Source organism: Mycteria americana, chromosome 7 (genome assembly GCF_035582795.1).
Source record: "Mycteria americana isolate JAX WOST 10 ecotype Jacksonville Zoo and Gardens chromosome 7, USCA_MyAme_1.0, whole genome shotgun sequence".
Lineage (NCBI taxonomy): Eukaryota > Metazoa > Chordata > Aves > Ciconiiformes > Ciconiidae > Mycteria > Mycteria americana.
In genome coordinates this window covers 38,597,718-38,609,833 of record NC_134371.1, presented here as the reverse complement: position 1 = coordinate 38,609,833, position 12,116 = coordinate 38,597,718, and the positions used below count along the sequence as shown (strand labels likewise).

The 12,116-nt window shown below is 44.3% G+C and overlaps 1 protein-coding gene across 3 annotated transcripts in view; it reads right to left on the bottom strand.

The window, feature by feature from the left end:
- RASAL2 (RAS protein activator like 2) overlaps positions 1 to 11,838 on the bottom strand; it is a 189,362-nt gene extending 177,524 nt beyond the window's left edge. For all 3 annotated transcript variants that reach the window (XM_075507904.1, XM_075507905.1, XM_075507906.1), the window contains exon 1: positions 11,566 to 11,838. In XM_075507904.1, the coding sequence (XP_075364019.1) occupies positions 11,566 to 11,731 (166 nt within the window). In that variant the 5' untranslated portion in view covers positions 11,732 to 11,838. The remainder of the gene's footprint in view (positions 1 to 11,565) is intronic.
- Between the last annotated feature and the right edge of the window lie 278 nt (positions 11,839 to 12,116).

Genomic DNA, 12,116 nt, shown 5'->3' with positions numbered 1-12,116 from the left:
GAGCCATCTAGGTACAGACTGATCTGTAAACAGATGTGGTGCTTATGTTCTGCAACTGGATGGATATGTCAGCCAAGAGATCTCATGGCCTGGACAGCGGGCTAGCGGATACCTCAGCTAATCCTGCAGAGCTGGCGAGCCTGCTATCCAAGGTTGTCAGCCTGAACATACTGAAAACTAGGGTCCATCAGTCCACTCTCACCTTTTTTCCTAAAATGTTAGTGAAACATCAAAGCTAATGTAACCCACAATCATAGCAAGTACTTTCTCAGCAAGGAAGAAGTAGGTCAATTTTATTCTTGGCACCTGTTTATAGGAACACCTCCCTACTCATATGGGAAACTACCTTAAGTCTCATTAGAGCTCCTGCTGTGTCCTGGGCTGATGTGGTTTCAAACTCATTCTGAGTAGAGAGTCAGACCATTGCAAGGAAAACAGTTACTATCTCTTGATAATAACAGCTATTGCACTTCAGATTTTTCATATAGGCAGGTCTTATAATATATTTTTTAAAAAATGTTTAAGTCAGAATATAGGACTAAGGAGATAACCTCTTTCTAGTTGCTTATGGATAATTCACAGTTGCTTAGTGGCTCATATATGTAAAAATTATGTATGACTGGCTGCCTCCTCCTTCCGAGCACCAGGTTAAAGGTGCACTATTAAACCGAAATTACCTAAAATGTACAACCTGAGATCAATAAAGCCAGGATCCAGATAACTTTGAGATACCAGGCTTCAGGTGAACACTGCTCTTACACTAAACATGTTTACCATTGATAGCCACGTTGCCTTTTCAGACAGTTTTCTATTTTCACCCTTTTCTATTTTTTAACACAGAAAAAGCAATGTGTTCTGACAGAGAAATAGCAGAAAGCAAGTTCTGCTAGTATAGGGAAGATTAATGCATTTTCATACCACTTAGCTGTTTAACTATTATTACCGCATTACTCTCAAATCTTTTTTCCACCAAAGTTTCAGACATATTTTCATTTTTACAGCATCCAAACTCCCCCTTTCCAGCACTGGGCTGGAACAAAAAAATATTTGTTTCCTTCTTATCATCCTTCCTTTCTCCTACACATTCATCATTTCAGCGAACAGAGGCCATTTACTTCACATTCCTGACTCCCCTATTAGTAAGTCAAAAAAAAAAAAGTTAGAGCAGAAAATGCTTGAAAATGCTTATAAATTGAGAAATTAGCAACCACTGGAATCAAAATGAGGATAGTTGAGTTTGAAATGGCCTTGGTTCACACTGCTCTGCCACTACTTACAGATCTTGACGTGAACAACCATGGGGGCTTCTTTAAGCAGAGGAGTCGCCAGCCAAGGGCATGTGAAAGAAAACTGACATAAATATTTATGGCAAGACCATAAAACTTTTTTGCTACCTTACTATATGGGATATAAAACTCATTACCTCCAAGGAGTTTAGGCTATTTGAAAACTTCAGTGAGCAAGACCTTAGCTAATGGAAGGAGTTAAGGAAGAACCCCATGAAATCCATTCAACGGGGTAATCAATCACCCCACACCTCACTGACATCCTACACAAGTGCTGCCAGAGAGCGAGAGAGAAAGAGACCCCATAAGCCTATACCATCTAGAAGAGAATTCTTCTCAAATCAGGTTTAAAAGGATGTTGATTTTTTTTTTAAAACACCATATCCTTTTGCCATAGCTTTCTATTTCTGTTTTGGTGATACCGCTCCATTTTTCCTGATTTCTTATTTTCCAAGAGACCTATCAACTACCCACCACCCTGAACAAAAAGGTGGAAAATAATTACAGAACTGTACTTCAAAATAGCAAATGCTCAGTATTATTTGATGAGGAAGTCTAATGATTTCCCAGCAAGCATGAGCACATTGTGCTTTTGGTGCGTGATGTACGTGTTCCAGTATACTCAAGCAAGCTAGGAAACCCAGCAAAGGCAGCAGCTTGGCTGTACAGCCTGAGGTATAACCTCATAACATAAACAAACATATTTTCAGGAAGCTTTTTGTCTCCTCTTCTTCCATAGTGCCTGCACTGCACTATACTCCCGCACAGCAAGATTAAATACCTAACTAATATGGAAAACTACTATGGATCAGTCAACTCTCCTGGCAAAGCCAACAAAACATAAAAGTGTTACCCAGTGGCATAGGGTCTCAAATGCCATGGAAAGGATGTTAGAGCTTCAGGTGGTTTAATCACTGCTCTATGGCTTTCCAGTCTCCATCTGTGATATATTTTCCTCCCCCAGTCTATAGTGAAGAGTTACCTACTTAGAAATAATGATTTAGTCAAACACCTGGCCCTGCCCACAAATTAAGAGAAGTTAATCAGTGCCAGCTATCCAAACTCCTTCATACCTGCAGTCCAGCCTGCTATCACTGTAATTAGACAAGTTTATTACATTTTGAAGGTCAACAAAACTTTACCTTTTTTTTGGTGGGTGGGGGGGGGCAGCAAGCAGACATAACCACCTGAATTAAAGTTTCCCCTCTGAGAGCATCTTGCCCTGCTGACCTACAGTTCTGACAGCTAATAAGGTATTTGAGAGGATTATTAATAGTCACAAGAGGATCCAAGTAAAGTAGCAGGCTTAAAGGTATCCCAAATGCAAAGCAGTGCAACTCAAAGTATGCAAGCAAAGCACTGTAGAGGTCTCAGGAGATCTGACTTTTGTTGCCAAGTTTCTTGTCTGTCCTTGGGCAAGTTATCTGACCTACTTGTGCCTCATTTCTTCACCTTCCCAGCTCACAGCAGCACTCTCAAATGCTTTGGATGCACTCACATAGCAAGGCAATGAATGGTCCAAGTAAGTGAAACTGACCCTTCCTTCTTTTACTGCAATGGGCAACACCTATTAACAATAGGAACTGCTAATGAAGCGGTCACCATTTGCCATGACAAAATGGTACACAAAACTGAAGCAACGTGATCATTTAATTCCTTAAAGAGATTCAAAGACTGGGTTCGGCGCTCACAGCCACTGCTACTTTCCACACATTTTCCTCAAACCTGAAATCCCTCATACTACACATGATGCTGACTAGTGCAACATCCGCACCCTATCTTGTTGAGATGGGTATCAGTACACTAAAGAGTCAGCTAAATGAGGGCATGAATTACCTCCACTTATCTCAAGCCAATCCACTGACTCAAGTAATGAGAAACTGAAGAAAGCAAGCAGGTTTTTAACTCTATCTGCCATACAAGTACCAACCGTGCAAAAGAAATCCCTCCAGAAGAACCAATCCTGTCCATATTTCCTCCAAACCCTCACTAGCAAAAGGAGATGTGTTTCCTAAGAGGAAAAATGCATTTACGCTGTTATATTCCGTGTGGTCACTTTAAGTTCTTCTGTGAAGGATATCCCAAAAAAATGGATATGACAAATTTCTAGGCTTTCCAACTTACTCAGCCTAAACATAAACACTGCTATGCTAGAGTTGGGGAACATCAGTCCTCTCACAAGACAGCTTGAAGCTGTTAAGGGTGCAAGTTGGCTCACTGCCATCCAGCGACAGCTCACAGCCCCGCAGACCCCTGCTGCCTACCAAGAGCATTTCCTTCCTTTCCTTCTCACTTCCACACCACTAAATACCTTGCAACTGATAAAACGACAAAGCTAGAGGTGCTGCATGCAGGCAACACTAACCACTTCTCATCTGGGGAGATAATGCTCCCTCCAGTGCTGGCCAACCCAAAAGTGCTCTGCTGGCTACCAGGCCTATGCAAAACCATCGCCAGCAAGAGATGGGGCAGTGCAGCTTCAGACCTGCATTCCTCAAGCATTAAGCTTTGTCTAGAATACTACTAAATTGTCTTTTGTTCCTTCATGCCAAAAAACCCCTAAAAACAGTCCTGACACAAAACCTATTCTCCCGAAGCCCTGGATCATGGTGGTGGAGCATCTAACGTCTGTCACATGTGGATAAAATCTATGCAAAATGTTGCTTCCTAATTAGTTTCTCTCTCCTTGTCAGAAACTTCATGTCAAAAATCTAAGTTCTCAACCCTCTTTTCCAATATCCTGCCTCCCAGTACCTTGCTTAAATTCCCTGCTACCCAGAGTATGGAAAGCTCTCTCAGAATTAATGCTACAGTACCTATGGTCTACCCAAAAGAATTTTCTATGCTTTTGTCATGCCATCCAGATTGGGAATGGGACCGAGGTGAAGAGGTTCTGCTGAATCCTTTGGACTGTTACCTGAAAGCCTGATATTGGGAGGGGATAAGTCTAAGAGATGGGTGATCATTTTTAGTCACAGGTTCCTAAACACTTCTCTTCCTCTCATCACAGTACTCATTTCCATTCCCATACCTCCTTGGAAGCAAGGACTGAATACACACAATCCCCTCCAATCTCACGATACTCTACCGTGTAATCCTCCATCCATTTCTAAACACATTTGCCATTTTTCATCTTTGCCATTTCCTTTCTTCTCCGGTCCAGGCTACCAATTCCAGAAAGCAAGCAAAGGAGCCTCTGTCTGCAAAACACCAAGCACATCTACAGTGCAGTACTGTGTAAATAAAATGAATTATCTTAACACAGAAGAAAACTGAGCATTTTCAGTTAAACCACTAATGTCCAAGAATGCACACACAGCACTACAGAAAGAGAAAAGGTGCCTGCAAGTTTTAATCAAGCCAGAAACTAACAGAGAAGCATATGCATTCTTATGCAAATCTACACCAGACACATTGCACATCTGCTGAAACGGGTGTCGTTTTCCCACAGTTTGCAGAATTAATGTGTTTAAGTGCCTGCCAGTGCTTGCAGTATAAGACCTAATTTTTAGTGGGGTATTCCCAGCTGAAAAAAAAAAAAAAAAAAAAATCCCTTTAGATAATAAGGGATCTAAACCCAGGAGTTGGTTTTACATTTACTTAAGTGCAAAGACCCCCTTCACCTCCACAAGCTCATTACTCGCACTACTCCAACTTGCTTTATAATTAAAAATAACCCAAATTCTTGGAGAAGAGCCTTTCTACAGTTTTGTGACCTTTTGAAACCCCATTAAAGAGAATTAACAAATGTGATTCTCTCCTGATCACTTTTATGAAGGCTTTCTGAGATGGGGGGGTGTCAAAACACACAAAGGACTTTGTGAGAAGTTTGCAAACCAAAATGCAGTAATTTATCTTTTCACTCGGTTACCTCCCTTGCAGATACAAATTGTATTTCCATGATTACTATATGCTTTTACAGAGGATTTTGAATGAATTAAGATGAGAACTTAACTTCATGACCTTGGGGCTAAGAAGGCCTATATGCCAGAAAATGCTGAAATCTCAGCTATTTTTTATAAAAATCTATAAATATCACTTCAAAGGAACCCATGATCTCATAATAAGTCAATGGGTCACAGTTATGCTCCTCTTATCTTCCCTTTTTTTCCTATTGTTTAAAAATAGGAAACAGCACCACATGAAAATGTTCGGCCAGAGATAAATCATGTGACTGAAATACAGGAGTCAGAAAAATAATGTGTTATAATGGTGTTATAAAATAATGTCATCCTCATTTTCCCCACCACACTCTAGTATTGTTGATGCCTCCAAATATTTAAGTGACTTAATAAATTAGTAACCTCAGCAATATTTGCAAGACAGCCAGCTGAAAGAGCCCAGCTAAAAACTCCTTAAAAAAAAAAAAATCAATTTATGTATAAATTAACACCAATGTTCCTTAAAATGAGGAAGGGCAAACAGTTTTAACATCAAAGGGCTAATTCTGCAATAAAGTTTGGGAGTAAAGCAACCAAGAAGAATACAGGCTATATGCAGCCCTCAGCTGCACTCCAAATCACCACTGCAAATACACAAGAAAGTCACCAGAGATTCAATAGCTGTGGTAGCACAGAGGACCCATAATTCACCCCCTACACGCTTGTAAGAATTCCCTGCAGTCAAAAAGAGCTATCAGAGGAGCTGTGATACAGCAGGTATGAGCAGATCACCTGTAAGAGCACTTCAGTCACATCTTTTGATATTCCCCACTGCTGGCTGGCAAGGGAAAGCGGTCTTTCTGCCCACAGCATACTTGTCCATTTTTAATCTGTAGCGAATGCAGTCACTTAAAACCTTGTTTTTGATTAAACTCAATCTTTTACAATAGGGCACCAACTAGAAATCATTGTTATTTATCATCTTAACAAAATGAAAAAAAGCCTTATGCCTTCATTATTTAATGTTTTAACTAATATGCTGCAGCGGTACCTGAAGGCCATGATAAGGTCAGATATCACTATAGTAGGCATTGTCCAAATACACAGGAAATTACATTTCCTGGCCCAACAAGGTTTATCTTCTTTTGCACCAACTTTCTAAGCGAGTTAAAAATAAGCCGATTGATCAGAAGGGGAAGAAATGCTCACGAACACTGACCTTCTCTATGTTCCAACACAAGACCGCCTGCACAGACATACCATGCAGCTCTTCAGCTCCCTTCCAGCTTTCCAAGGGTCTCATCCGTACCTTCAGCTTATCATACGTTAAGTCCTTCATAACAGCAATCGATCTCCTGCAACAAATCGCAGCTCCATACACTCATAAATGCAGCAGTACCCAAAACCTAGCCCAGCTATACTATCTGCACACATCTCAAGAAGCAGAAGAAAACCCTCTACAGCTGTAACAGCCATCCCTCAACTATCAGATTGCCTCACCACTTTAATTTGTTACAAGGCGTTTTTTGGGTTTTGTATTAAAATACACCCTTCCTACCTATCCCTTGTTATACAGCCTCCAGATTACTTTTTAATAGAGCTTCTGGAGATGAGCGATAGGGTTCAGAAGTGGAGAGGACGCTATCGCCCAGCCTGTTTCGGGCAGCCTTGGGCGTCCTCAGCAGCTCCTGCGCCACCGCAATGAAGATGCCGCCACCTGGTGGGATCTCCACTGGCTTGGGTGGAGGCTGGGGGGCAGGCTGGACCCCGGGGAGGGTCGTGGCTCACACTCACCATCCTTACATGGACATCTCGGGAAAAGGTGGCCAGCAGCATGAGCAGGGCTGGAAGGAGAGGATTTGCTGACAATGACAAGACGCTATTCATTACCAAAGCCTGTTGGTGCTCATCCAAAGAGAGATGGTTTGGAAATGGATAATCTTTGCATTTTTAGGTACAACTGCAAGCAGTGGAAGAAGAGGGGGGGGGGAGAGAGAAAAAGAAGGAAAAAAAAAAAAGAGGTAGGTATCAAGCTACCTACAAAGCCATAGAGAGGCAGGCTGTAAAGAACCAGAAAACCCTGAGAACAGAGTTGGAGTAATTGATGTAAGAGTTGAGCAAGGTAGACAACGGATTGCTGGAATGGGTAACTCACAGAAATTGGGCTTTTGGACTGAATTTCACATGATTGGGAGATGCTTCTGTTCAGTGCTCGAGCCACAGCTATTTTTTAATCTCCGCATGATGCTACGTGCATTACCATGGCTTCAGCCCTGAGCATGAGCCTAATATTTTCTGAGGGCTGATACTTAAAAGCCTGGAACTCAGGTTTGAGGCAGCCAAGAGATGTTTCTGTCTGGTTGCACAGGGTCTAGGGCTTTTTCTGGAGTCAGAGCCAGTGAAGCTCTGTCTGTAGATCAATATCCATGAAAAAGCACAGAGCCCTTCAAGCCTGTTTTTGAAGAGCCTTCTCTTTCTGCCAGGAGAAGAGGGGTGAGGAGGCTTATTCTAGCAGTGAGGAATGTCACCAGACTGCTCGCAGGATTCGAGGACAAGGTGATGAAAACATCCACGTCCGATCTGCGCTAGAGTCTGTACAACTACTATCGTCTTTTAGCACCATTGCTAAAAGAGAAAGACATTTCCTACTCCAGATAAGGCCCCAGAGCAGCAATATCCATTCACAGGATGAACATTCAAGAAAGAACAGCCTCTTCTCCATGCTATTTTCTACATATTTCAGGAAAATCCTATTTTGAAATTAATCATTTTAACACACGAGTATTTGCAGTGAGCTTAAAGCAGGCACACTAGAAACTAATTTGACAACAGAAGTTTAAAACCTGGTTAGACACAGACTGTAAGTCAGGCAAAATCCAATTCTGCCCCCATCACATGCAACATTTAACACCAATGCTGCGATGCTAGCTTTATAATTCATTGCTACAAAATCCATGGATGTTCAGTCAGCCACACCAGGCAATATAACTGCTCTGTTTTCACAGTTATCACTGAGAATGCTGTATATTCAGTTATTCCCCTGCCTCTTCCCCCCAAAATCTGTTTCAAAGAGCAGAGAAAAAGACCTTGAAACACTGGTGGATGCTTTCAAAAGTCAGTTATCCCTTTTACAGAAGAAAAAAAAAATCATAGCATGAATCCAGGCAAGACAATGTCTCCTCTCTTACACATTACACACATGCCACGAGTCTGAAAGGAAGCCATCATCCAGAACACATGTTGATACATATTTTACAGAAACATTAGTTGTGTGTCAAAACTAGTTCTTGGCAACACCACACTCACATGATTTGTGTTTCACGAGCAATTAAACCTACCACTCCAACAAGCAAATTTGCTGTTCCTGTTCACTATTCAAACATCAGGTTAGAGGAAAATGCTTACATTACAAACTCTGTCCTTCAGTAAGGAAATTGTATTTCCATGGTTTGATAATGTCCTTGCTAATTCATTTAACCAGAAGCTGCCGAACCTCCAGAAGACAGAATGAAAAAGCTACACTTTAACTACTGCAGCTAATGCAGGAAATGCAAAAATAGCCAGACTATGATTTAGATCTCGTAGTGAAGTCAGACAAGACCTCAGTGTCACACTGAAATCACATCCCAGACATTGTGAAGTCCTACTGTATTCACATCACTGTCATACTGCTGGCAAGCCACAGAGACCAGTAATGATGGTACTTTACTACTAAATTCTTTTCTCTTATGCTTACAGACGAAGTTTTACAGGCTCTGCAACTGGACCAGCTTCCCTCATGCCAGTAATTACTTCCTTGGATGGAGACGAAGTGGATGGCACAGCACTGCAGAACAGAGATGCACAGAAATAAACAGTTGTCTTTAAGCAGCTGCTGAACTCCTTTTCTTTAAAGTAAGTGTTTCCACTACTTGAGACACTGCTCGGACAGTCACCTTTCATTTGGAACAACTCCCCAGCGCAGCAGTCCACATTCATAAAGACACGTGGAAAAGAAATGCTATGACATCAAAAGCTGCATTTCTTGCCATGCTAGAAAATGCTTCTCCACTTTTCATATGTTAGATATTCCTTCCCTCCCCCAGCCATTCATGGTGAAATAATTAGTGTTAGTGTTCTCATTGTTTATCAGACAATACAGACAATAAGGCTAAGCTTTCTGCTCCTGTTTTCTTTCACTATGCTGCTGTGGTTCCTCAAACAACTGTGCAAGGCTTTACTTTAAATCCTATAAATAACACTTGTCACTCATAGGTTTGTAACCCATATTTAGTTGTGCACAAACATGGCACAGTTTCAGCTTGATTCATTGTCCACAAACTTCTCCAGATGTGTTCATGCAAGAAAAAAAGGCTAATAAGCAGGAGGAAATAAACAAATACTAGCTAATCCGATTGCAGTTTCATAGAGAAGACACTACCACATCAGATTCTTTATGAAGGAGAGAGATAATGAGTTGTTTTTAAACACAGACTAGGAATAATTAGTTATTATCCTTGGGCTATGAGATGTATGTGTACATGCTTGAAGTCTACGTTGATTTTTATAGCCTGTGAGCTAGCTGCTCTGTCACAGGGATTTTTTTCCCATTTATCTACACGTTAGTGTCAGGCTACAAACACATCACAACATACAACGTGACTTTATCAACAAGCAATGTTTTTCGCTGTGGCTAATTTTGAAACCACATTCCTGCTTCCACTCATACAAGATATAACCTTGGGTAACAATCAGATAGGCTGGTGCCAGACATCCTCCTCTTAAGTACATTCTCATTTTACCTTTGGAAAGTATTCTAAACAAACAAACAATCTGAAGGCAATCTGCTTTCTTCCGAGCTCCCCCTGACAACAGCAGAGAGATCTTTTTAGAAGGCCGCATTTTATAGTCTCAGCATTAGGCTGAGAGTAACAAAAGAAAGCCATGCAAGAAGCAGCTAGGTAGACGCAGTGGAAACTACTAAAAATCCCAAACTTCTATTACAATTAATTGTGCTAAGTATAACTTTGCTCATTGATGCACCAGACAGAAAGCAGACAGACAACCTCGTCCCACTGCACCAGCTTTTCAAGCTTCCAAAATAAACACAAAGGTCTTTGAACAGACCGTGCTCTCCAGAAAACCTGCAGCTTGATCTTCCTCATTTGATATGTGCAGAGGCTAATGCTGGTGGTACTCACAATAATTAACTGCCATCAGCCAAGAAATCCAGCAGAGTTCTTGTAGATAACTTATTTATGTCATCTTTGTGTTTCAGGAATAATGCAACCAGTAACAGATCAATGATACGGGTAACAGAGAGCACTTGCTTCTAGTTTTACAGGCCAGGGAAAACCTGGAGAATCTCTTTGGGATTCAGGGCAGTGGAAGACGACGACAGGGACAACCAGCAGTGTGACAGGATCTGATGCAAAAAAGTACCAATAAAAGGAAGTCTTTTCAGAGGTTCTCCATAATATCAGGCAACGGTAACATAGTAACTGCACATGCAAACACCACAACTGCTGCCTTTTCAAGGATGGACCATCAAATTTGTTACAGGAGGGAAAACAAGATACTGTCTGCAGCGATCTTCACTCTGAAACATGGGAGTAATTATCGTTAGATTACCAAGACAAACAAGAGGGAAAGACAAGGAAAAGATAAAACAGAATTTCCACTATTTAGGTGCTGATCGAGAGATTAAGCCTGACTGCATTTCAGTTGGGAGCCTAAACAAACCAGAGCCCGGTCACATAAATCAAGCAAATTTTAAAAGGTTACATACCAGGGAGAGTTTGAAAAAGAAGGGGAAACAACACCGGGTCCTGTATGCTGGCCAGACTGCTGAAGATTTTAACATCCTTTTTATAAATAATAAAGGTGCCAATTTAACACACACCACTAAGTCTGGGGCGACGGGACCCACCGTATCAGTACCTCCCAGACCTTTAGTACCTCGTTAATACTAATCAGAGCCGGCGCTGGCAGGCGGCGAGAGCTCAGCCCTGCGTGCACTCGCATCCTGTACTTGACCCCCGGCGACACAAAAGGTTTAGATGCGGATCCCCGCCTGAGAACACCGCGGCATCCCCCCGCGGGTGCTGGGTCCGGCAGCGCTTAACGCGGGGCATCCTGCATCCCAGCTGGGGGGCACCGGCGGGAAAGGGGCTGCCCAGACGCGGGGTGCGGCTAAACGCGGGGCTCCTGTCGCCGGGAAAGGGGGCGGGGGGCGCGGGGCGCTAAGGAGACGCGGGGAATCGGGAGCTTCGGCAGCAGGGGGAAAAAAAAGAAGAAAGAAAAGTTAGGGCTGGGAAGTTTTCCGCCGCTCCCCGGTTCCAACCTGCCGCCGCAGCCGGCAACGGGCCCCGGCCCGGCCCTGCGTGGGGCCCGGGCCCGCCCCCCCGGCGCCCCCTTACCGTAGACGCGGACCCAGCCCTGCTGCTGGCAGACCGACTCCAGCAGGACGCGGTCCAGCGCGCCGCCCGCCGCCGCCTCCAGCTCCTCCGAGCCCAGCTCCGGCTCCGCGAACGCCTCTGCCGCCCAGGCCGCCGGCTCGCCCGCCGCCGCGGGGGGCGCCTCCATGCTGGGGGGGGGGACGAGGCGCCGCCGCCCGCCCGCGCTGCGCCCCGGCCGCGCCGCGCCTCGCTTCGCCTCAGTGCGCGCCGCGGCGCGGCTCCATCCCTCCCCTCCCCTCCCCTCCCTTCCCCGCCCCTGCCGCCCCCCGCCCCCTGCGTCAGCGCGGGAGGAGGCGGCGGCCGCTGCCCGTCCGCTCCAGCGCTCGGCGGCGGCAGCGGCGGCGGCGGCCCCGCCGCGCCCTCAGCGCCGGCGGCATCGCGGGCGAACAGGCGAGAGCAGTGGCGGGCCGAGCGCCCGCGCGGACGGGGCAAGCGGTGGACGGCGGGGCTCGGCCAGGCCAGAGTAATCGCCCGCCGAGGCAGCGAACCGGGACCCCCCCCACGCCCCCCCC